Consider the following 27,304-nt stretch of genomic DNA (forward strand, 5'->3'; position numbering starts at 1 on the left):
AGGCTCTTTTCACAAAACAGCCTTCATTTCCCATTTTTACCTGCAAAAGAATCTATGGCTCTGGTTCATGTTTGGAAGTTTGGGACCACTTTTCCAATCAAGATCAGGTCATGAACCTCACAATAAGACAATCTTCAAGTGGAATGCATTTGCAAATGGTCAAATTGTCAGCAGTCAGGAATCTAAACTTTGAGGCTAACATGCAATTCTCTGTCCTGAATTCCAAACTATAAAATATGTGGTATTTAACCACCAGATCTATCATACCTATTTACAGACATCTTGATTTCTGACCACAAGGGTTCATCTCGCAACATCCTTCCAATATCATTGCAAATGTTTCCTGATCCAGTTCCGCTTCACTTCAAACATAGAATGTCACCTCTTGCTCTCCTAACTAAGAAGATGGTGAAAAATTTCGGTCCTGTAGTTTATAAATCAAAATAATTTACTGCTACTATACCTATATACAGTCTGTTCCATCCTGGACTTGATGCAAAATATACTTAGTTGCTTTCATTCATTTTTTGCTGCTTCAGTGGGGTTAATATCTTTACTGTCATGATTTTGAAGGCAAGCTAGTAAAAAAAAATTTAGCTCATACCTACAGACCGTTGCTTAAAAGAGTTGCTATAAATACCTGCACTTTAACAATGGTGCTTTTATATTTAGATTTAAGATGTGGGTATTTCAAGGGCATACCATTTTAGCCATAGATACATTTTGGGTCAATGCCATAAAAGTTGTTACAAAATTTTTTGGTAACATAGAAAGAGCAAAAAGCATTTTTTTAAAAAATGGAATAAAAGTGCTTCCAAAGTTCTTTTGGAACAAATGACCGTTTTCAGGTTCACATTTCAAAGGATTATCAATACTATTTTCAAACACCAACAAAATAGACTGAACAGAGAAACCCCCTTGGAAGGAGGTTGAGGACTCCAATCCCTGGGATCTAAATTCCAATCTCAAGTTATTGTGGGCTCTGGTTCACCATGAGATTGCAAATGCAGGATATGAAATTATGTTTAATTACTAACTAATGACAGAATCTGATAGGCCCTTTACCTGGAAGCCTGTAGGATTTTCCAGAGAGCATTTTAGAACAGGTTGCTGCCGCTGAAGCCCAGGGAAGGCAATTCATAAATCTCTTCCCTTGGGATGGAACATTTGATGGATTTTAGACCCTTGGGACCAAATCTACTAGGTATTTATGAATAGATAATATGGGAATTTTAATAAAAAGAGCAATAAGCCTGAAAAAAGTCTTTAAAAATCTATGTACTAGTAACAATGCATGCATAATGCCGTGCATTCATAACTACTTGTCATAAAAAATGTGACTGTAATTATGTTATTTACAGTCAACTTATAAAAATACATGTAATTCTGAATGGCAATAGTTAATCCCCAGCTATAACCACAAACATATGATTAGTTTATATGGGAAAGTGCAACAGGTAATTACAAAATGGACAAAGCTCTCACCCTCTTAAATCAATGTGCAAGAATGTCTGTTATAGGTGCTTCGCTTGTCATATTGCTTCCTCTCATTTCACAAGACAAAACCTAAATTCTGTGGAAATAATTGGGAATCAAATGGGAACGAGAACACTCACATGATACAACCATAGGAGAATAATTCTTTCATAGAATATTCATGCACAACCTTCAAAGAGATTCATGATCTTTAGAAAAATCCATGGTATGACATTCAAACACACGTTTCCTTTATAAAAGTTAAGCATAGTCTTAGTTAGCATTACATTAAGATATCAGAAGTTAAGAATTTAACTTTTAGCTAATCAACCAGATGTTATCTCCTCAACAAATTTCTTTCTGAAATTTTGGTTAATACCTCTTTGAAGTTTTCTTTATAATCACTGAAAGTGGAGATCATGCAGTAATTTCTGTTTCAAATGCAAATTCTGACCAGAAGAAATAAATCCACATTCCAGTTTAAATCCAGCAGAGGTGTGTTCTTTGCAAACTTTAAAAATCGCTCACTTTAAGGTTAAAACTCACTTCAACTGAAAAAAATACTCCACACATCTGTGACATTTTCCACAAGTTTCTTCTCTTCTAGAAGTAGATTGATAATCTTTTGGCAGTAGATAACTTCCTAATTTGCACACTATCCCTACATTGCAAATGGACAAAATGATGGGAATAAACTTGAAATAACTACAGAAGAGTGCAAACAATCTACCCAAAAAGGCTCAAGTTGGGGGTTGCCTGCAAATCATGATCTCATATTTTTAGGAAGTATCTTGGCATTCAGTAAATGGAATTCTTAGAAATATCTGTTTCACAGTGATGCTCAGTTAGATTCTTCTGGGTTTAAAATATTCTCTAGGACTAAGCTAAGGCATTTTGGGTGGCATATTGACTCTTCCAGAGCAAGGAATTCCATTTCGGTAAATTATTGCTACAAACCACTACAGAGTACCATGATATTCTGGAAAAGATAATGTCCCTTCCAAAATGCCACCCGTCTAGTTATTTGAACAATGAAGAATTCCTATTTATCTTAGACACTTTGATCCTTGAAGAAATATTTTAAATGACGACTGTTTTTCCCCATCTAAACAGACACTGTCTGGATAGAGAAATGATATTATAATTACCCTAGTGCTTTGGCAGTATATGCCACTATTCCCATGTGCATTTGGCAACTGACATGTTTGACTTGTTCTTTATAAATAAGCATGACAGTCTTTGCATGTGGAATGATCTATGGTAATCCAGAGGAGACTGACTCAAAGAGACAAAAGAAATGGAGTGATAGTTAATGGAATTTCTCAGCTGATTACATCCCATCTTTTGAAAGTATACAAAACAAAACTTCAAAACAGATGGGTAATCTGTGAAATAGGGAATATCTCCCCTAACAAAACAAATAGTCCAACAAATGAAATTCCTCATAAACTTCTAAGTCAGATATGAGATCATGATTTAGAGGTTTGCAGTGCTAAATACCAGTTCATCTTAGCAGAGCAGTTCATGAGGCAAAAGGCTAGGGTTATCTGTGACATGGCTTTAAATGATGTAGAAACAATAACTGTATGGTTATAGGCAATTATTTTCATACCCAAATCTATAGACATTATCTCCAGGTGAATACAATAGGGAAGACATGGATCATTCCTACTGGAAATTCCATACCTCAAGGTAGGACAAAACAAATCCCATTCAAAAAAATAAAAATTTGCTTATGTACTTTTCATTTTAAAGATGTTTCTTTCCCTTAAAATTCTGGCAAACTCTTTATTTGGAAAAGCATACTTGATTTGTTGTTTTGTTATATCATTAATCTATTAAATTCATTTATAAGCACTGCAACCAGAATAGAATGAGCTGTATCTCACTTTTTTGTCATTGTTGTTGTGTTTTTTTAGATTTGAATAGCATTAATTCAATTGCAACACGCAACCAAAGTTTGTGGGAAATGTTATCCCTTTCCCAGATACAATAACTTAGCAGTGGATTTTATAATCATTGGACATTTGTTCAGTCCTACTTGAAAATTAAATTATTTTACTGCTTGGTATGGAAAAATCCATTGCCTAGTAATTTTCTGTGACTGGAAGCAAAATCTTAATCTAAGTAAGCACCCAAAAGACAGAGTCTCTCTGCTAGGGAGCAGTTTTAAACTTTAACTCAATGAAAGCAGTTGCCTCTGCCCCTTTTTTTTTCTGAGAAAGAATTCAGCAGCAATTACAGTTAATATGCCCCTTGTGGAGAGCTGTGATCACCCTAGGAGCTGGACCAACTGAAGAGCCATTTTATGAAACAAGAATGATGATATCAGAGGAAGCTACAAACGACATTGCAGTAGATATAGTGATTGCAACTATAGTGACTGCAGCCTGGGTTAATGCTCCAAATATTAATGCATGGAACACAATAGAGTTTATAGGATTAGAATACTTTCCTTATGCTAAGAACCAGGTAATGGCATATGATGAGTGCTGATGGTCCATTTTACTCTATTCACTCTAATTTTCCTAGTTACGTCTCTTTTCTCTACATGAATTATTTATATTCCATGGCAGTATATTTGCATCATCTAAAATGGGAATGCTATAACTATGGAATACCCCAGCTCACACACTTGTGTACCCTGAAACACACACTTAGGGACAATATGTGGGAAGTGCTCATGGACAGTTGGGTGAGTTCTCTCAAAGCAGGTATTTCAGCCTTTCCAAATATAGAAAGCCATACAAAACCAGTGAAAAGCTGTATAGACCATTTCATTTTCAATAAGATGCCCTGTACATATGATAATTAATTCAAATGCCTTTTGTCTTTTTCTGCTAACTCATCCAAAGGAAGCTTCTCTGATCTCATATGCCAGATCTTATGGATGCATATCTCTGTTTATTTTGCTTATCACCCAGTTGAATGACACCCCTGCTGCCAAAACACTTCAGTTGATTTTGAATGGTCATTAATGAGTCTGTGAATTTGGCCATGGCTGATTTGACTTTTTAGAGAATGGCCAACCTATCTGCAAATGGACAACTTCCTCCCTACAAACGTCAATGTACACTAAGGAAAACTCTAAGTATATGTATATACGACATATATACATATATATGTACACATAAAATGGATTGGGAAGTCCTTTGGTTTAGACGGGATTAAATATGTACTTCCCAAGTGCATAGGTATCCTTTGACCAATCTGTTCAAAAAACAAATATGAAAAGTGCTATGGCAATTTTGACATTTCTATGCCTTTTCCCCTACTTGGAGAACCCTTTCCCTCTCTTCTCCATCGCTATGAAACCATATTCTTTGTAAAAGAAGTTAGTTCTTTTGGTCTTCAATCTTATCACTCCATTGATTTGTCCATTCCTTGGAAGAGCTCTAAGATCATGGTCAGAAACTTATCCTTAGTGGAGAACAAGGTTTCAAGGAACTCCCTCCCCCCTTATTATTCTCTCTTCCCCTCAAGAAGTGGGCACCTTGAAGTGTCATGAATAATTCACTCTTGATCTGACTTGCCTTGTTACTCCTGACCAGCCCAAGCTGCTGAGGTCTGAGCTTTACTTGCCCTGCATCGTTGTGCAATACTTGAGATGAAAAATAATCCCTTAGTCTATGTCCCTCAGACTGTGGTGACATGATCAGGGTTCTCTTGAATTTCTATGCATTCAATTTCCTCTCTCTCCTTTCGTTTGGCACGTTTCTTTTTCTTATGGTGCTTTTTGGAAGGGGGGAAAAAGGTTAGGAACACAGGTAAAATAACAAAACAGTGCAGCAGTGTGCAACTCCCAGTGAGCAGTAAGCATTTGAACAGTGTGAAGGTCAGGTTCGAAGGCACAAATAGGAGGGGGATCAACCCAATAAGAAACGAAGTAACATTTTGCAAAATGGCTGTCCCATGCTCTTGCAGGGAGCTTTTTATACATTGTGTTCGGGTGTGCTCAGTTGCTAATACAAATGTGTAAAGCAGTGGTGCACAGTGGTCAATGGCGAAATTCAAAGTGTAGATAAGGCACAAGATAGAAATGCAATCCATGTCGACATTCCATAATGTCATTAAGCCCAAAACGCCAAGTTCAATTGAGGTGACGCTAAGAATTAACCAGAAGTTTCCCAGAGGGTGGATCACTAGGAAAAAAGTCAGGATTAACACAAGGAGAACACCAAAGCCTGCAATCAGAACAGGCACTGAGACAGACAAGCCATAGTGGTCCATGAAAACAAAGGAGGGGTTGAACACAATGAATCGGATGCTCTTTGAGAGAGACAGAGGCCTCAACTTTTCCAACACTTCCATGATTTCCTTCTGCTTATCTCTGCTAGTCCTGGCCACCAGATACAAGCGAGAAGCAATGATGTTGTTTTCATCCCCTGCTTTGGAGAAGATGATATCGTTCCGAAAATGCTGGAATTCTGGCTTTTTTAAAAAAGAGCTTTGCAGTACACTGATGAAGTCATTCTTGTTACTTGCACTGATATTGCTGACTTTCAGGAACTGATAATACTGCTCTACCCAGGACACTGCAGTGAATCCACTACAGAGTTTCCGTAGGTCCTCCTGGACGCTGCCATTCCAGTACTCAAGGGGCTCGTACACATAGAATCCTATCACAGGGCTGTAGTTGCTGAAATATTTCTGCTGAACCATGGCATAAGAAACACTTGGAGAATCACTGGCTAGTAGATTGATGATGTTGCCTCCATCACTGATCTGCAGACATCCCATAAAGGAGAAAGAGGCATAAATGAGATAAAGGATGACTACAAATGGCTTCACGTAGATATTGGTAATCCATTCATTGTAATGTTCACGGAGAAAGTGCTGTATAAAGTGGTGCTGGTAGGGGTTAGTCTCATGATGGGATGTCTGTTGGTGCCCATCACTCATCACTGTCTGGAACCACACAGGCTTGCGGTCCAGGTATTCTGCGGAAGGGATCTTACAGCAAAAAATACTGTGGTAGCGGTTTTGCTCGAGTTGGCCAGCAAAGACCAGACAGGAGCCAAAGAAGGAGAAAATGTAGAAGTAGTTCAAAAGAATGGAGACGCACATGTTCTGGCAGAAGACCTTCACAGCCTCTATGTTTGTGAACGGGCTGGCACCCATGCCGAAGGTGATGAAGTACAGGCAGCTGGTCATGGTGTAGGTGACCATCACATCAGAATAGGCGTCTGCTACTCTGTCTTTGAAGGGTAAATTTTCTCTTGTTCTCCGCCAGCCAGACAGAAGCTCAAATATTCCTTTTGTTCCATGACCTAACGTTAAAAAAAAAAAAGAACAAATAATAATAATAATCTTTTTTTTTTTTTTTTTTTTTAGTTTCTTCCTTTGGTCAAGTGAATTCATGCCAAATAGTACTTTATACTCTAAACTGCAAAGTGCTATGGATCTTCTATGAGGGCCTTAAAATGGGAGTTTTACAACAGGATGTGTTTGGTGCTTATTTCCAGTTTAGTTCAGTTGAAATTTATTGGTATTTTACGCAAAATGAAATATTTATTGTATGTTCTATTAATTTGACAAGTTTTATCTATAATGTTATATGATTAAGTGATTTTTTTTCCTTTGCATTCATATTGACTCCCTAAATGGATAGCAGATTTTCAAGGGCAAGAGCTCTTATTTGTACATCTTCACATTTCTCTCAACATAATTCAGGTGCTTCGTCAACTGATTCATAGACTGATATACCCTAACCCCCATTTTAAGCTCACTTATATACTGATTTAGGAAATTACAAAATCACTTTAAACATTTATAAATGGATTTAAATTGGTTTTACAATGTTGACAATCTACTTGGTGCCCAAATGGCTTAGAAACCAATTCCATTAGATTTGATTAATTAACTTTGGAAGTGACTAAAAAAATATTGCCAGGCGACATAAAAGACCTTTCAGGGTGAAAAGTCATGGCAAGCGTTTCCCTTCCTTTGGGTTCTGCATAGGACTTCATTTACACAGAGTGAGTGCTGGCTAAATGTTTTTGTTTGTTAAATTGGATGAAGAGTGCTTCTTTTTAATTGATTTCTGTGCCCTCTTAGATGGGGTAATGGACAAAAAAATTCAGCAAATATTAATTTAAACACCTATAAAGTGTCACACTCAGCTGTTATTTCCAGGAATTTTTAAGAAACAGTCACTTGCTCCCTTGCTAGGTAAAGCAGAAAAGGCAACTGGGAAAGCAAAACTATTATACCATACTTGCAATTTCCCTTTTCTTCACTTCCCTAAATTGACTCTGTCAATTATCATCCACCCACATCAACTGGTAACTTTCTAAGTGAGGGGAAACCTTCACAGAGCACACTTACTTTTGCAAGTCTAACAATACCATACAGGGATCTTTTCTGTGAATGGATACAAGCTGTGCTTGGGCTGTTCTCCAAGAAATCCATTAGACAAAAGATATAGCTTAAAGGCCTAAAATGACCTAGTTTAAGAAATCATAAAAAATGGACTTTGTGTGGTGCTTGGATCTCTAAAACATAATTTGGAGTTATGTATTAGAGACCAATACGCTTAATGGTGCATTAAGTAACATATTATAATAGCTGGGGCCTTATCACAATCATTCTGAATTTATGCTGTTGAGGCAGCAACATGCACAATTAAAAATTTTATTTCCAAGTCTCCCTTTCAGCTAGGGGTGGTCCGTGTGACAAAGTTCTGGCCAGTGCAATATAACCAGAAGGTATCTAAGGATGCCAACTAGAAAACCAGAAGGGTTTTTATCCTTAATGATATTATGCAGTCACCAGTAAGAGCCCTAGGTGATATGTACTGTGCAATTCTCTTTTAAGTAAGAAAATCAAATTTCCATTTGACCAAGCTGCTGTGAATAAAACTGTTATACGCAGCTGAATTTATTACTAGCTGAAAAAGTCTGTTTCATAGGTGAGTTTGCATTTGCCAAAACCTGTTTTATGGAGTCTAAGTTAATTTGATTATAGTGTATATGTATTTTAATGTATATGATACTAATCTTTGATTATTAAGATACTTTGGTCAATTTTCTTGGTAATTATTCTTAATTTTAATTGTTACTGAAGGGAGCTAGGCATTGGTGTTCTTACTTCAAATATAAATCCTATTTGTTCTCCAAAGTTCTAGGAATTCTGGTCAAGAAGGATGAGGTAATCTGAGGAGTCTCTGACAAACAGAAAGGGCATGGAATTTGCACTTAGGTAAAACCACGCTTGGTTTTTCTTGGTTCTAATTTATTCCTCCTTGCATTTAATCACTAGCTCAACATATATGTGCATTTAAATTAAGTGTAATGATTCTTACTTAATAACATTGATTGCTCATCTCTATCTTGTGCAAATTTCTTGACCAAACAGAATCCTTGTTTTCTAATTCTCTTGGCTAAATTATAATATTAAGATAATGGCTAGGGTAGTTAAAATAATTCTTTAATTGGAGCACCTCTCTTCAGAAATGAGGACTTTGCTATATTTGTCGTCACAACAGGGAAAGGGTACCTGACACTGTGGCTAAATTTGGCTTACCTTTGCTAACGGTCACTTTTATGGAACAATAGCTACACTATAAAGGCCAGATTTTTGCTTTATATAGTACAAAGATCTGTATATGTGGAAAGATTTTGCTAAACCATATTAGGTCAAGTAACCACTTTAAGAATGATAGAGATTAAATGCACAATTTCTAAACTTTGTTTGAAATGGCATGTTTTACTGTTCTCATAGGTTTAGATGTTTGCAGGGCATTCATATCAATATGCTCCCATTTGATTTTCACTATAATCTGGCCTCCTCACAGCAATTCAAATTTCTTACCAGCTACAGCCATGGTGGTCTTCTCCCTGTCCTATGAACCAGCCCTTCCTTATCTTCTTAGCTTTGTTCATGCTAATTTCTCTGCCCTACATTACCTTTCTTTTCGTTGCTGCTTATATTAAAATTCTGTTGGTCTGCGAAGGGTCAGCTCAGTTCTTAACTTTTCCATGAAGCCATCTCTGACCATTCCAGACATACTGATTTTTTTTCTGTTCCTTAAACTGTTATTGCACTAATCAGTTACTCCTTTTAGCACTTAGTCACATGCTATTTTACACTGGAACAAAATGGTCTTCTCACGGTATGTTCTATCTCTTTGGTTAGATTGCACATTTTTCAAGGTCAGGGAATATATTTTATGATACTTTCATACTCTGTAGAACATCTGGCAAGGTGACAGATATCTAGAAGAGGCCCACTAACCTCTTATTGAATTAAATCAACTTCAATTCTTGATTTTTAAATGCATCCCCCAATATTTCCTTTCTTATTTCTAGATTTCTCTAAAATTTATTATGTGTTTTTAGACCTAGGTTAATTGTTTCTGGAAAAGCTATGCAATATTTAATGCAATCCAATATATTTAAATGTATATTTATTTAGCATTTGCTATTAAAAGGTATTATGCTAACCAATATATAAGACATAAAGATAAGCAAGAAATACAACTTTTTTCAACATCTTTCAATGCAGAGGCATTTTCACTTGGATAATTCTAAAACAAAGATTCTTGATTCTAATGCAGTTCCTTCAAAATTAGGGATATAAACATGAAAAAATATATATTGTCACTTATGTCCCTTGACAAAGCCATCAATATTTCTATAAAATTAAAGAAACAGGAACAAAGTTTAGGAAGAAAATATGATCAAAATAAGACTATTTTTTGCAAATATTCCTTCGAGTTTTATTTAATGAGAAATTATGATGTAACATGAAAATAGATTAAATGATTTGCTTATTTTGAACCCTCAGTAATACATATAAAATGTCTTTGTTTGTTAAAATGCTAGGTACTCCTTAGGCTTTTAGATATAAAAAAAAATCTTAAATCTTAAATAACTAGGGATAATATCAGTGTAATTAACTGTAGGGAGAGACAAGTATTTATGATACTTTTATTTGTTTAACCCAGGGTTTTTCAACCTTGGCACTATTGACATTTGGTCCAGATTATTTTTTGTCGTAGGTGGCTGTCCTATAGAACATTTTGCAGCATCCCTGGCCTCTACCCACAAGACACCAGTAGTGTACACCCCATTTTGTCAATGCAAAGTACTTCCAAACATTGTCAGATGTGTCTTGGAGGACAAATTAGCCCTGATTAAGGATTGTTGGTTTAGCCAAAAGAATAAGTATAACAAATACCCATGCATACACACATATATTTAGTAACCTTTTTTCTGAATATAAAATCAAAGACATAAACTTATAGAAAATCTGGGAAGGAGGGAACAATAATGGAGAAAAATTATTACATAACCGACAACCCAGAAGACTATAAACAACTTTATATATTTCTTCCATTTACTTATTTGCTAAACTCCATCCATCCATCCATCCATCTTTCCATCTATCCATCTAGATAGATAGATAACTACTTAAATAGTTATTTCACAGAACTTGACTCCTAACCAGGGGAAATTAGGATTTGGAGTTACTCTTGCTTCTTTGTCCAGTAGGCCTGCCAATTGTGGAGAGCCTGCTTTCTAATCTCTGCAGTGTTTTCTCAAGTTGTATAACTGGGCCTCTCTCTTGGGTTTTTTACTTTTCACTTTGCTTCCCACTTTGAGGATGGAACAATTTCCTAAGCTTCTATTTGTTTGAAAGTAGCCCGAGTTCTCTTCCTATCTTTTTCTAATAGCATCTTATTCCCTCTTATTCCACTCTTAGAATCCTATTCCAAATTCAAACAAGGCACCTGGAGCCAAGAAACGGGAGGTCTCCACCTCAGATAATGATGCATGGATCAGAAATGGGTGTGAATTACACTATTAAACAACGACCTGGACAATTTTCATTGTATTTTTAATTGCCAGGAACCCAGTCCCGACTGTTCTTTAATTCTAATCAATTTTCCAACCAAAATTTTAAATTTCTACCTAAGACATCAGATTGTTTTACCAATAAGTTGATGCACATTCCTTCCTGGTGAGGGAGATATACATGTAAGCATTTAATTGACATGTAAGGAAGAACTGTATTCTTGCTAAATAGCAATGGGTGCTGTGTGGTGGGAAAATGCAGTTAATTAATTCTGAGGAACTAGGGACAATTTCAAAAGGTTTTTTTGGCGGGGGGTGATGTTAAAGACAGTCTAGACTGAAGGAATAAATGAATAACAGCACAGTCACCTAAAAACTAGGAGGTAGTAGTTGCGTTTCTAAAGTTTATAATTGTGATTTATTTTTCTTTCAATGAAGATTAGCTTGCTGGTACAGCAGTTCAAGTTATTGTCTCAAATGCACATTTTACTTAATGTTCCAAAGATGAATGCCAAACTTTGATCATGATTTCCTTGTACTACATTACTATGTATTTGCAAAATATTTTAGAATAATGTAATAAGATGCACACCTGAAACCTGATTGGATGACTAATATTTCCTTTGATAAAATTTCATGAAAAAAAAGCGGACTTTTAAGAGTGAAAAAATTTGGACAGTGGGTGAATTGTTTGGAGAAAACCTCAAGGAGGGCATTTAATGGCAATAAAAAATTCGCATGTCTCTGTGGGTGTCTTGAATATTTCAGAAGTATTTAGGGTTGTTGTTGGGGTGACATCTTTCTAAATGAATTCAAATGGAAGCATCGTGTAATGACAAGGGAAATTTAAATGTAACCTTGTTAACATACCCTGTTTAGCAATATTTTAGTAAGCTCTGGTATTTAATATTGAGAGAAAAAAGAAGATTCGTGTGAATTCTTCTGGATGTAATGGTGCAGGCCTGTAAGAGAAAGTTTTTTAAATTGTTAAAAAAAAACAACTATTTTGTTACCAAATAAAACTGACTTCAGTCTTAAGGGAGCTGAACAATACGCAGAACTGGTTATAATTGCATCTGAACCTCAAGTAATCACTCTTCAACAAATAAAGCTGAATTCTAAAGGAAAATGGATCTTCCCTGAGAACTGGTTCCAAGCTACATTTAACATCATTTCTCTAAGCTCCTTCTCTGGCAATGTAAACTTCCACACTGATTGTACCTAACACTGCTGTAGGAAAATTCAGGTGATATGGCTAGGTCTAAAATGTCTTGTTTCAAAGCTATGTTGTTCTCCTGTGAACCTAATAACAAATTTTACACATGCTATTTTAATTCCCAAACCCAATCTTTCTAAAACCCACAATTCCAAAGAAAATAGTTTTAACAAAGAGCAAATTCACTCAGCACTAACTGTAACTGACTCAGTTAGCAAGCCCTAGTAGATCATTCATTGATATATTGCTTTACTAAGCTCCATTTGTTGGTTTCTAATTCTTTCTAAGCAATAGAATTAGAAACCTCTCCATTTGCCTCAGGGAGATCTCAGGAAGATCTGGTGGATCTCTTTGGCCACTTGAACATTCTAAACCCTCAGCAGGACACGACACTTTGACATGTATATCAGAGACGAAAGAAACAAGTAAAAAATACTCCTTCTCATAACCTGCTCCACTGAAAATTTTCTACTTACTCCTTGCAGTTATTTCTGCTTTAGTTAGCTATGCTTTCAATAATCATGTTTATGAACATCACTTCTGAGCACAGGTAGAAAGACCATTTTGATGTTTTATTGGGCTTTTGGGCTATGACTTCTTGATGGAAAAAAAAAAAATCCCAGTCAATTATGTAACCTAAGCAGCTGGGAAAAAAAAATGGATACTGAAAAAGCATTTTGAGTTAGTGTTCACTTGTTTGGAAATATGTGGGATCTCTTTTCTTTAGCTGCTGCTCCTTCTTAGATGTTTAGGATATCACAAAAGCATTATTCCATTTCTAACACCTTTCACTTGTCCTCCTCATCTCTATTTCACCAGCTTAGAAGCCTCTTCTCATTACACTCAACTGAAATTATCCATTGGAAAGCTTATCTTTTACACCAGTCTTTAAGTTCCTTATTGTCTAGGGTAAGGACTTGTCCTTTCTAACTTCGTATTGCAATTATTTGACACACCAAAAATGCTCAATAAATGTGATACCAAGCTGGTCATAAGCTGCATCCAATTTTAAAGATATTTTAACGCATTCTTGCAATAACTTTTACAATCCCATGTTCAGCACAGGATTTTGTAAGATATATTTAATTTGCCTCATTTTATTAAGAAAGATGATTAAATGCTATCCAATGATTCTGTGGCAGAGGTGGTGATAGATGTCAGTGATGCCCAATTTAGAGACTAGTTTGTAATTCCTTAATTTGGCTGGGTCATCATTATGAACACCTAATACAGAATGGAGTATGCAATGAAAGAACTTTCTCCAAGTTGCTATTTGGCTAGATAGAAATGGGGTTCTGCTATCTAATAAATGAAAATTTTAAAGACATTTTCTAATCCCTATTGTGCCTAACCCAGAGACTGTGATAAATGTGCATTTGTAGACTGTCTGCTTTGAATTTACTATTAACTATAGTTAACTTTGAATTAACTATGAAGTCATTCAGTTCGTAAAGGATGATCAAGGCTTTTGCTTCCTTGCCTATGTAGCCCACAAAGACCGTGGTCAGAAGTTATTCCATAGGCATTCTCCAAGTTGCTGATGTCAGGGCCATAGTTGATGATCTTACCCAGGAAACTTGGTTAATGTGCATTGAGCAGGGGTCTAGCTTAATGTTGCCCTTAAGCAGGAAGTAACTCCTCTTAAAATGTTCCCATCCCAGTGCAGAATGGGGCAGGGTAAAACACAGAGACATAGAGAGGGAGGGAGGCAGGGTAATGCAAAGAAAAGAGGAATTCAGAATGAATTTGAACTGATACTTATCCCTTAGCATTTAGCAGGAGGTTACAGGATTTTATCATCTCATCCCTAATAAAAAAATAGAATGTAATCACAGATTGGCATGGTATATTATTCAGAGCCATTGCATATTTTATACATTTCTTACCTATAGAAGAAAGACATATAGTCTCATTTCAGAGTTTTTAGTCAGTCATTTTCAACTATTTTACAGTTCTACATAAGGCCAAAATTTTAAAAAGCTGGCATATGTATATATGTATGTGTATGTGTGTACATATAAATAATATATATATATATATATATATATATATATATATATATATATATATTTGTGTGTGTATACATGCACACAGAACCTGCAATTACAGTCAAGGTTATAATATTCAAAGTGGGCAGATTTAGTAAGTAACATTATTTGATATTGTGGTTAGGAGCACATACCTGAGAGCCAGGCTGCTTGAGTTTATATCCCACTTCTTAGCTCTGTGTCCTTGAGCAGGTTTTGTTTTTATCTAAACCTCTCCATATTTCAGTTTCCCCATCTATAAAATGTGATAGCAATGGTTTATATATCATAGAAGTTTTAAACAAGTTAGTATATGTATTTGGCCCATAAAAAATGCCATATCGAATGGCAAACTGCAGGGTGTTTGCCATGGAGAATATTCCAAATCGTTTGAGTTGGCATGCTGACTTCTGAATGTAGCTTGGTTACGAATATTTTTACCACCACAGCTGAGTTGGTTTTTCTGGGGCATCCCTAGTGCTCTCTTTTCAGCTTCCCTGAATGCAGGGACTTGGTGCTGCCAGGAACTGAAGCATCACTGCAGAGCCAGCATGCATCATCACTTCATGACTTGCTTTCTTGTTTTTTATGCCTCTCTGATATTCCTGTTCTGGGGGTAAAAAATAGACTACCAAGAAGCTTTTCATTTTCTTCTCAATCATTTCTATGCTTTCTCAAATTTATTAAGTGAATATACATTATTTTTGAGATAGAACAAAGCAGGCCCTGACAGCTGGGTGCTGTCCGGCTGGCCTCAGAGTTGCCAGGAGCTGGTCTGACACTCACAGCGAGAGGTCGTGAGTGTCCTGTTGATCACAAACAGTGTCAGAGAACACCATCAGACAAGACTGCTCGCGGATCGTGATGGGGTGAGATAAAATAAGACCATTTCAGAATCACAAATAAGCACGAACAAAACACAAACATCATCCAAGAAATAAAATAGAACAAGCATCCCCTTACTGAAGATAATTTAGGAGCAACTGAACTTCTTTACCAAACGCAGCTTTCGTTTTGCTCTGGCCTTCTCGCCTTCTTCATGTGAGAATTACTAACGTAACCAGTCATAGAATTATCATCTCTTCCTGACAGTAACAAACCCTGAACAAAGCCCTGCTTCCCTGAACCTTCTTCTCAATTGCCTACCTAGCAAACACCCTATAATAAGTCCGTTCTTACTCCCTCTTCCTGAAATGTCCCGTGATTCCTCATGCTATGTGTTCTTCTTCACTGGCATGAGTCAATAAATGCAAATTTGTTCAACTAGAGGTGTATCCCAAGTGGTCTTCGGCTAGAGAGCATTGATGTTTTATAATAAATAATACATGTTTTTGGAAGGAAATGAAATAAATTCAAACTTTTGTTACTGTATTTTACTTTCTAACTTGTTTCTTCTAATATAGCAATTAGAGCAGGGGTGTTGGGTGAGAATTGAACTGTGGAGGATTCGAATTTCCAAACTCTGCCCCCAGTAAAAGGGATGGTTTCTTGGGGGAAGCAATACTTTAGTTATGTCCTTACTGGAAAGAGAATGTCATTAGGACATGTGGGAAGATGTTCTGAGAGGATGATAATATAGCGATTAACAGAGGAGGAAACTCAAAGGTTTAACATTGCTTTAGGAAGAGCAATGAATGGAAAATTTAGGGGGGGCTGAAAATCCTCAGCAAAGGAACAGATTGGTAGTTTTGGAGCTAAACAACAAGTTTATATTAAAAAAAGAAGGCTACAAAAAGGGGATCAGATAAGAGAAGAAAATGACAAATGCAAGCACTTGTAGAGAATGAAAATGATGATGATTTTAGCATTTATTGAGCTAACTAAAGTTAAAGAACAAATATTAATTAGAAAAAATTAACTCATTCATTTGAAGGATATTTTCTGAGTGCCTACCACTAGGGAGATACAGTAAAATACATCATTTGATGCTTAATAACTTCTCTTTGTCTGATTTCAGACCTATATCATATACATATGTTATAAATTGAACAGTTCATTAATTATAAGCTTTGGGGATCTTCTATCCAACAAAGAGTAAAAAATGATGATGTCTTAGGATTTCTGTACCACTAAGAGCTGGAGGATGCTTTATAATGTATTGAGTACATACTTTTTAAATGTCTGACTCAATCATTAGGAAATCTGTTTGAAATGGAAGGAATCTTAGCAAATTTAAATTATGCTTAGTTTTGGTTTCTAAAAAAAACATCATTCAAGAGAAAATCTTTAAAGTTGTAGCACAAATGCTTGATAAAAGCAGACTGCTTCGAAGGGCAAGCTTGCTGGGGCATTCCTGAGTGTTTTGCTGCTGACTTGCTCACCCCAGAAGATGAAATAAAACAATGCATGAGCAGGAATTCTCCCTGAATAGAATGGCCTGAAGCCAGCTGAAACTCAATTAACCAGAAAGCTCAGGAATTGGATCATTCTGATCATTTGAATAGTCATTAAATTAACCATCCAGAACTTGCTGTTTGATTCAACTTTTATTGGTTGATTAACTTTAGTAGGGAAGATCTTTCTAAAATGCATTAGACTTGTATTCATTATCTTTATCCAGTCCTAAAAAAGGGGAAAGAAAAGGCAATGTAAGTAGCAATTTAAAATATGTACTCTGGAGTTAGGTATCTGTGTGCAATTCTGGCTCTATCACTACATGATGCCAGATTTGAGATTTAGCTTAATTGCTCTGTGCCTCAGTTTCCTTTGTTTCCACAAACAAATAAAATAGCACCAATTTTAAAGAGTTCATATGAAGGTTAAATGAGATAATCATTGTAACATGCTTAGAACAGTGTCTGGCACACAGGAAGCCCTCAGTGAATGTTAGCTCTTATTACTTGTTAAATAACATACATCAGAGTGATCATTTTAAGCACTAATAATGAGGGGAGATGTGGTCTACTGGTTCAGGCTTTGGGTTCTGTGGTTTTAAATGTCCATGCCATCATTTATTAGATGTGTGACTGGGTTACATTCCCAGGACTGCCATAACAAGGTACCTCAAACTGGGTGGCTTAAAATAACAGAAATGTATTTTTTCATAGTTCTAGAGGCCAGAGATCTGAAATCAAGGTGTCAACAGAGCCATGCTCTCTCTGAAGGCTTTAGAGAAGAATCCTCCCTTGCCTTTTCCTGGCTTCTGGTAGTTGCTGGCAGTCCTTGATTTTTAATTATATTGCTACAATCTCTGCCTCTGTCTTCATGTGGCTGATCTTCTCTTTCTGTGTGTCTGTGTCTTTGAATATATTTCTCCTTATAAGGACACCAGTCACTGGGTTTAGGGTTCACCCTCATCCATTATGACATCATCTTAACATGGTTATATCTGCAAAGACTATTTCCAAATAAGGTCACATTTACAGGTACTGGGGTTAAGATTTCAACATATCTTTTGGGAGAATACAATCCACAACAGTGACCTTGAGCAAATTACTCTATGACTCAATTTACCAATCTGTAAAATGGGGAGACTAACCATATCTATTTCAAAGGATTATGTTTTGAAGGAGACAGGCATACAGATCCCTTAGTACAAACGCATTGCATACAATTAGTGCCCCCATAAATGTTCAGTATGATTAAATATCATATGGTTGTAGAAAGTGTGGGAGTATGGATCAAAGGTATACCAGGCCTAGGATAGAGTTTGTTTTCTTCTCTGAATTATGGAAAAAGTTTAGAAGTTAATTGTGGAAAAATGCTGATTTATAAAGGGTTTTAAGTAAGCCGGATTCAACTAATTGAGGAATTCTTTACCTATGTGTTCTCATTTAGAATAGCCTAATAGAATTGCTTTCACTTAGCAGGAGAAAAATGGAAAGGGGGATTTTAAATCTCTAATTTATGATGCAATTCACAGAGAAAACCATAGTCATTCCCAAAAGACCTCTGCTGGAATGTCTTCTGAGAAGTGACAGAACAGGATGCCGCTTAAATGACCCCTTTGTGAAAAGGCCCCCTTCGCACCACATCTTCTTATAATCTTTCTGTCTTTATGGAGTCCACAGCTCCATCTGGCCTTACCATGAACTACATTTATCAACAGGAACTGTCTCAGAAAATATTTGGCACTAATTCCTGAAGGCAGGAGGAGGGGGGTTGGGGAGGCAGAGGGCAACATGCGGAGGGGTCCCCAACACAGGCTTTTCAACAGAAAACCTCTCCATGTCAGTTTCCTTGCACACAGAACAGAGAATGCAAGTATCTACCTCATAGTGTGGCTGAGATAATCCCCACTCAGGGTTTACCACAGTCTTTGGGAAATATTAAAAACTCAATAGCTATTAGTCATCATTTTTTATTTAAGAATGAAATTAATTTGGGGTGTTAGCTATATGCTCATGGTATACTAAAACAAACCTTCTGTGAGTCATTCTTGAAGTTATCAATAGAATTGACAGTTATTTAAGGTAACACACCAAGCTACCAAACACAGCTTCAATTAGTAAGAGTTGTAGGAAATTCCTGTGGCTTTCTTGTGATACGTTTAGTTCCTTCTTTTCTTTTTGATAATCCTCATGGACTTTGTCCTGCTCATTCCATTAGGCAAAGATTAATCAAGACACACTAAATATGATACAATCAAATGAAAACTCTCTTAGATAACTACAAAACAGTTAACTGGACCCCAGGGAGGGATGATTTTGATTACACAATCATCGGGAAGGTTAGACAAATGATCTGAAAGTTTTTAATACTAAGAGATATACAAAAAGTCCAGGAAAATTGCAACAATTAAAAAAATGCAATTCACAATGTAGGGTTCAGAATATTAACTAAAGAGCTGATGAAAGCATGTCAGCATGTTGTAAAATTTCTTTTTGTCATTTTATGAGATTTCACTGGGAAAGGGATTCCTTAATAAAGTAGCTGTGAAGGTTAAGTTCATGTGTCAACATGGGCAGGTGATGGTGTCCAGTAAAGTAATCACTGGCCTGATTATTGCTGTGAGGACATTTCATGGAATTAAATAATCCGTAAGTTGATTGCATCTATGGCTGATTACATCTATAATCAACTGAGGATATTGCCTTCAACAATGAGAGACATCGCATCCAATCAGTTATAGGCTTTGAAAGAGAAGGGATGATTTGACAGTCAGAAGAGAGAATTTACATCTCTACTTCAACCAGCCACCTTCTCCTGGGGAATTCATTTCAAACCTTCATCAGAATTCTCTGCCCTAAGGAATATTTTATTTAGAAAACCTCATAATATTTTCTGATATCTCCTGTTCTGTTTCCCTAGAGAACCCTGACTAATACAATAGCCTACGTCTTAAATAAATCAATGACTTAGCAGATATTAAACACCTACCATATGCAAATCATAGCACTCCATGTAACAAGGGAGAGAGATGTGTCCACAATCTTGTTCTTAACCTCCTAAAATCTTAAAGCAGAGAGCATACTCAACCATCTCCCTGATGTATATACTTCTTCCATGTGCCCCCAAATGCATATGATGCCCGTATACTTTCTGAAATTGGAAATTCCTGTATTTACAGTTTAAATTGGTCTTCCCAGAATTTCCAAATACTAGTCCCAATTGTATCCTCTGGAATACTCTGCCACATACCTATCCTTGACATATCGGAGACAGTATCATGTTGCTTTCTATCTTTTCCAGACCAACCACTTCATTACTTTCACTGTTATTTTGATGAACGCCACATGGAATTCTACCTAATGTACCATACAGGAGTGAAAATGCCTTAAAACCAAAAACCATGTCTTCATTTTTAACTACCCCTCAGTGTCTGGTAATGTGTATAGCAGGGACTGAAGGAATACTTTTCTGAGTCCTGTGCTGATAAATATTTTGTAGCAAAACTTGCTACGCTCAAAAGCAGATGAAGGCATTCCAGAGTAGCAGATGATAACTTCTTATGATCATCTCTTAATTACTGTTAAGAAAGGAAAATAGAGTAGGGATTGGCATTTACATGCAAAATATTTCATGTCTTCCATCTTCTCTTGTACCGGAGTGGGTGCTGACACTCTCTTCTAATTTGAGAGCCAGGGTGATTTCTGTGACAGATATGATCAAGTCAGCATTGTACAAAACCTGTCCTCTACAACTTGTGGAGGTTTCAGAAGAAAGTCCCAATTATCTCTTATGAAACAGAATATTTAAGGAATACTTTTTGGGTAGTTTTACAAAATTTATAAATGAACTAATATATTAAGAAAGAAGGATCTGGAGAGTTTCTGGACTGGCTCTCCATGCCGCAGGACTGGCCTGAGTTGCAATGGAGTTGCCTGCCATTTAGGAATAATTTAAGGATAACTCTAGGTCAAAACATCACTGGAATCTATAAGTGGAGATATTTCATTATTCAATTTGAGGAGGTCTTTTATGAACATGTCAAAACTCTTGGGAAGACCTATCATATAAGCATAGGAGTCATTTATTCTTTGGGGTAAAGGGTTTTTCATATTTTTTCCTAAAAGTAGATGTGGATTAACAAAGTAGCCTGGCTACAGAGGAAGGTTCCACTAAATGAGGACATGAGCATAGAGAGGATCCTGGGGAATATAATGTATCTGAATCACATCAATTCTTTGTGCGGCAGCTATATTAATTTCCCTCCTTCATTTAGTGGTTAGGAAATGGAGAAACGAGGAAAAAGGGATATGCTGAATTTGCAGTGTCCCTTTGTTAATTGGGACCAGAACCCAATAGTTCAGTCTCATTCCCTAGTGTGAGTGGTCTTAGAGCTCCCTGAGGGTGGGCTGCATCTTGCTCTGATTCCTGTATTGTCATTTCCTAGGGCAGCACTGGCACATACCAGACACTCAGGAAATATTTATTGCAAAAATGGGGAATGAATATGTGCCTCTGGGCTTCCAAGCTTCTGGTTTCTAGTAGTTGAGGGTGGGAATAGTTGTTCCCAGCTTCTCATGTTTCTGTGAAAAGGGGATCCCCACTCCTTTCTCATTTTGAGAGTGTTAGTGAGAAAACTTTCAACCTTTCCTTTTACCTTGTATGCATTCTTCCTGAAGGGCTAGAAGTAACTGATCTGAAGTGTGAGAGTCTGATAACAGTTGAATGTATCAGTTTATCAATGCATAGGCTACTATTCCTCTAAAACAACAAATAAGCTGAATCCCAATTCTCTTTTCTGCACTATTTGCATAAGCGATGAGTAAAATGGGCCAGAACTTGCCCTTGGCTTTCCCTCCTGCTGTGTGGGAAGCACTCCTGGCCCTGTTTTTCTAAAGGCAGGCCTGATTACTCATCTCTTTCCTTTTGTCTCTGACATCCTCTTCTGACATCAGCTGAATTTATGAGGCAGACCTACATCTTCCAGTGCAGTCGGATGTTAAGTGAATCTTAGGGGGTATGTTCTGATGGCCTAACTCCCTACAGGCAGGGAGGGAAATCTAGATTTGGGATTTATAGGTAGGAGATCCCTACATTGGCCTTTGGCCCCAGATATGTTCTCCATTCTAGCTTTACAAGGGACAGGGGAAACAATGGGCCTCCATTTATAAGGATGACAATTTGACTCTCATTTTAGTAACTTGATCCTATTCTTCTCTGCATAGAACCCATCAAGGAGAATTGATTGATCAAGGCAACTGATTTCTATACATTATCTATGACGTGGTCAGTGAAACAGCAGGTTCCTTTCCATAGTCTGGTATTGGATATATTGTAGGCATTTCATAAATGAGTCATATTGAAGTTGCAGTTGCAGTTTATTTTCTACTTGTTATTTCATCTTTCCAAAGCATCATTTTACATTTTTAAGTTGAATTTGTAATCATCATAACCCTGCATCTAAAGTTTTGGGTAACTTCCAAAATATTTTTGGCTAATATTAATTTAAAAATGACTGCATGGAAAATACCATGTGTTGCATTCTTATTATTAGATCTGACCCGTGCCTCTTAATTATTTACAATAACAGTATTTTGGCAAAACTGTGAAACATATACTGGGCCTGAGCATTGTCCTCAGTGAACCAGAACAGGAGTGTAGGGTTAGAAAAAGAGCATCTTGCTCTGGAGATTTAGGGTCAGTTTTGTGTTTACATGCTACTGCTCATATTTCATTTTGAGAGTTCTCACAAATAGAGTAAACACCAGTGCCTGAGTCAAGCAGTAATAAATGATCAGCTCCCTTATGATAAAGGTAGAGGAGAGAGTACTAGAGTCTTCTACGTTCTACCTGATGTAGACATCTTTCTACTAAAAGGATGAATATAAGAAAGTCTCTTGAAATATGAGGAAGGCCATGCATTGTAGAAGAAAAAAGAGGAGTCTTTTTATAAGGGAGAATAAGGGAGAGATGGAGAGAAGGAGAGGGAAAAGAAGAAAGAAGAGGAGAGGAGCAGGAGAAGACAGGTGGGGAAGGGAGGAGAAGAAACTGGAAAGCTTTTTGCTTATATTCTTCTTCAGGGAGAAGGGTGGGAGTATCTAAAAGAAGAAAATGATCTGCTCTTATAAAAGGCAAGATATAAAATACTGAAGTACTACAGAACATCAAAGTAGATACAGGTCTAGGAAGGAAACTCCCCTCCATAGTAGGGCTATAAATTATCACACATCCTGGGATTCTCACCACAATTTATCCTATATAATATGCATAGTTAAGTGCTTCCTATTGTTCCTTTACTGGTCTTCTCGTTTCACTACTTTGTCAAGCTCATGAGGTTACATCTGATGTCGCTTCACTCCCAAACATCTGAGTTTTTCAGTGTATTAAGGGTATCTTAAAATGCTCAGGAAATATTTTTCACTCCATCAAAGGATATAGAAGCAAGGAGGCTGTAGTTATTCTATTGTGTTCCATAAATGTAACTTAAGTGTAATATTGTACAGCTGTTAATGATTACTGAGATTGCATTTATTTTATTGGGGATGGGTAAAGAGTCTGGAAATCAGCCAGTTGCTGAGATCCCTTTGTATGTTGTCCTAACAGGGTTTGAAAAAGAGTGGAAGATGAGTCTATTCCTTTTTTTTTTTTTGCATGGGTAGGCACCAGGAATTGAACCCTGGTCTCCAGCATGGCAGGTGAGAATCCTGCCACTGAGCCACCATTGCACCACCCAAGTCTATTCCTTCTTTAAAGTATACAATCCAATGCTTTTTTCGTATATTGACAGTGTTGTGCAACCATCATCAACTTAGAGCATTTTTATCACCCCTCAAATTAGCAGTTACTCCCCATTCTCCATCTTTATAACTCAAGCCCTCAGCCCTAGGCAACTACTAATCTACTTTCTGTCCCTATAGATTTACCTATTCTTGAAATTTTGAATAAATCGAATCATGTAATATGTGGTCTCTTGTGACTGGCTTCTTTCCCTTAGCATGATGTTTTCAAGGTGCATCCATGATGCAGCATATATCAGTACTTTTTAATGTACCCTTTTATGGTCAAATAATATTCCATTACTGGTTATATCACATTTCAGTTACCCATTTTTTAGGTGATGTACATTTTGTTTGTTTTCACTTTTTGGCTATTTTGAATAAGGTTGCTTTGATTATTTGCATATGAGATTTTGTCTAGATCATGTGGTAATTCTATGCTTAACCTTTTGAGGACCTGCCAGGCTGTTTTCAAAAACAGCTGCAGCATTGTACATTCTCATAAGCAATTGGGAGCATTGGAATCCTCCACACCCAGGCCAACATTGATGTCTGTCTTTTAAATTTTAGCTATCATGGTGAGTGTGAAGTGCTATCTCATTGTGGTTTTGATTTGCATTTCTCTAATGGTTAATGACATTAAGCACCTGTTCAAGTGCTTATTAGGCATTTTGTATATCTTCTTTGGAGAAATTTCTATTCAAATCCTTTATCCATTTCTTTTTATCGGTTATTTGTCCTTTCATTATTGAAGCATGTTTTTATATATGCTGATTGCAAGCCCTTATCAAATATATAATTTGCAAATATTTTCTTAGATTCTGTGGGTCATCTTTTCAGTTTCTTGAAGGTATTTTTTGAGGCACAAATATTTTTCATTTTGATAAAGTCCAATTTATCCTTTGTTGGCCACTGGTACTTTTGGTGTTATATCTAAGAGGCCTTTGCCTAACAGAGGCCATGAAGGTCTTTTGTATTTTCCTCTAGATTTCTATGGCTTTAGCTCTTCCTACATTTAAGTTTAGATTCTGGGTTAATTTTTAACTCAGAAGGCTTGAGGAAGGTGCCAATCTATCTTTCTGCATGTCCATATTCAGTTGTTATAGTACCGTTTATTTAAAAGACTTTGCTTTCTTCCTCATTGAGTTGTCTTGGTACACTTATCAAAAATCAATTGACCATAAATTTAAGGATTCATTTCTGGACTCTAATTCTATTCCATCATTCTCTATTTCTAGCACATGCTAGTATCACACTGCCTTGATTACTATAGCTTTGAAGTATATTTGAAATCATCCAATTCTGTTCTGCTTATTCTAGATTGTTTTGCCTATTCTCAGTCCCTTACATTTCCATATGAATTTTGGAATTTCTGCAAAAAAGCTAGCTGGGATTTTGACAGGGATTGAGTTGCATTTATAGATCAATTGGGAAGTATCTGTATCTGTGGTGGATTGAATAATGTATCCCAGTTTAGACACGTTCTTTGTCTTGACCCATATTTCTGTGGGTGTGAACCCATTGTATATAAGAAATCCTCAAGATGCTATTTTAAATTTAAGGTGTGGCCCAAATGAATGAGGTTTGGTCTTAATCCAGATTACTGGAGGCCTTATAAGAGAAAGAGACTGGAAGCCAGAGTGAGAGAAAGCCATGGGGGAAGAGGGGAACTGGAAGTAGGAAGTAAGTGGAACCCACAAGAGAGAGGGCATTGCCATATGATGAGAAAACCAAGGAACTCAAGGACTGCTGGCCAGCCAGAAAGTTACTGACTCCAGGAGGAAGCAAGCATTCTTCTAGGCTCTAAAACCACGAGCCAATAAATTCCCACTGTTTTAAAACAAAATCAGTTTGTGGTACGTGGGATAACAGTCTAACAAAACTAAAATACTATCATAACAATATTAACTTTTTTACTTAATGGACATTGGATGTCTTCTCATTTATTTAGTCTTTTAAAAATTTCTTTCAAGAAGTGTTTTATATTTTTCAGAGTACAGGCTTTATACTTCTTTTGGGAAATTTATTCCTAGGAAGTTTATTATTTTTGATGCTGTTATGAATGGAATTGCTTTCTTAATTTCATTTTCAGATTCTTCATTGCTAGTGTATAGAAATAGAATTGATTTTTTTATATTGATGTAGTACTCTGTAACCTTGCAGAACTCATTTATTATTTTTAATAGTTTTTAAGTGGATTCCTTAGGGTTTTCTATATTTGAGATCATGTCATTTTCAAATAGTGATAGTTTTACTTTGCCCTCTCAATACAGATGACTTTTATTTCATTTTCTCGCCTATTTGCCCTAGCTAGAACTTTCAATACAATGTTAAACAGAAGTGGCAAGAGGGGACATCCTCTTACGGGAAGGCTTTCAGTCTTTCATCACTAAGTATGATTTTAGCTGTGGATTTTCCATAGATGCCTTTTATCAAGTTAAGGAAGTTCCTTTCTATTCCTAGTTTACTTTGTGTTTTTATCATGAAAGGGTATTGGGTTTTGTTAAGTACTTTTTCTGTATCTTTTGAGTTTTTTTTTACCTTTATTCTAGTGCTATTGTGTAGTATATAGTGCATTAATTGATTTCAGACATTGAATCAACTTTGCTTTCCTGCTATAAATCCACTTTGTCATGGTATATGGTTGTTTCTTTCTACATGTTTGCTGAATTTGTTTTGCTAGTATTTTCTTGTGGGTTTTTGTACCTATATTCATCAGAGATGTTGGTCTGTACTTTTCTTTTTTTAAAATTTCTTTGGTTTTTATATAGGGTATCTGGCTCCATAGAATGAGTTGGGATGTGTTCCTGTCTCTTCCTTTTAAGTCTGTTAGATAAAAAAAAAAATTTTTTCCTTCTCTTGTATCTTGCTAGGTAACCTTCATTTTGTTTATAAATTATAGCACATCTAAACTTCCTCATCATTTACTACTTAGGAAAGCACCTACATGATTTGAATCAATTTAGTCTCATCACCACACAGTATTTATAAAGCTCCCACATGATTTAAACCAATTTAGTTTTCCCATGAGAGAAGTCAGGTTGGAGAGAGAAAGAGAGGATGTACACTACAGATGTGCAGCAGCAGTTAAGCTCAGAAATGCCAGGAGAATATGTAATTTCCAAGGAGCACAGAATTCAATTCTTAGACCAGTATGAAGTTCAGCATTCTACAAATTACTCTGTTTTTTAATATCTCAGAAATGAGTCTCAGCCTATTCTTACAAATACTAATGCTTTTTCCCCTCCTTCCCACTAGAATTTCCTTCCTTCCCTCTCACCTTCTTTCTTTTTTCATTCCTTTCTTCTTTCTTTTAGAATTAAATTTGCTGTTAACTTAAGGTAAACTCAGTGAGATAATTCATTGATATCTTAAAAATAATATGATCAAGTTAGCAAATAGTTTTAGAGGTTTTTTTTTAAGCCAAATTCAAATTTCTGGCTTACTATTGTGAAAATGCTGGGAAACCAAAGATTTTAAACAATATCAATTCCACCATAACCTGTCTGATGACTCAACTTCTCTCTTTCCTCATAATACTTGCCTTTACTGTAATATTCATTTTAACAGTATAAAATTATAATTCTTTAGTTCCTAAATGCTTACCTCACATCAGTGTTTTTGTGCTCTAGATATTGAGGGATTAGAGACAAAGGGATGTTGATATGCTTTCTATTTTGAGGA

At 36.3% G+C, this 27,304-nt stretch overlaps 1 protein-coding gene across 1 annotated transcript in view; it reads right to left on the reverse strand.

Moving 5' to 3' along the window:
* Window positions 1-4,154: 4,154 nt before the first annotated feature.
* Window positions 4,155-27,304, reverse strand: part of PTCHD4 (patched domain containing 4) — a 181,750-nt gene continuing 158,600 nt past the window's right edge. Inside the window, exon 3 of the mRNA XM_077159225.1 lies at window positions 4,155-6,746. Coding sequence (XP_077015340.1) covers window positions 5,113-6,746 — 1,634 coding nt within the window. The 3' untranslated portion in view covers window positions 4,155-5,112. The remainder of the gene's footprint in view (window positions 6,747-27,304) is intronic.

The sequence above is a fragment of the Tamandua tetradactyla genome, chromosome 5 (genome assembly GCF_023851605.1).
Source record: "Tamandua tetradactyla isolate mTamTet1 chromosome 5, mTamTet1.pri, whole genome shotgun sequence".
NCBI classification, from domain to species: Eukaryota; Metazoa; Chordata; class Mammalia; order Pilosa; family Myrmecophagidae; genus Tamandua; species Tamandua tetradactyla.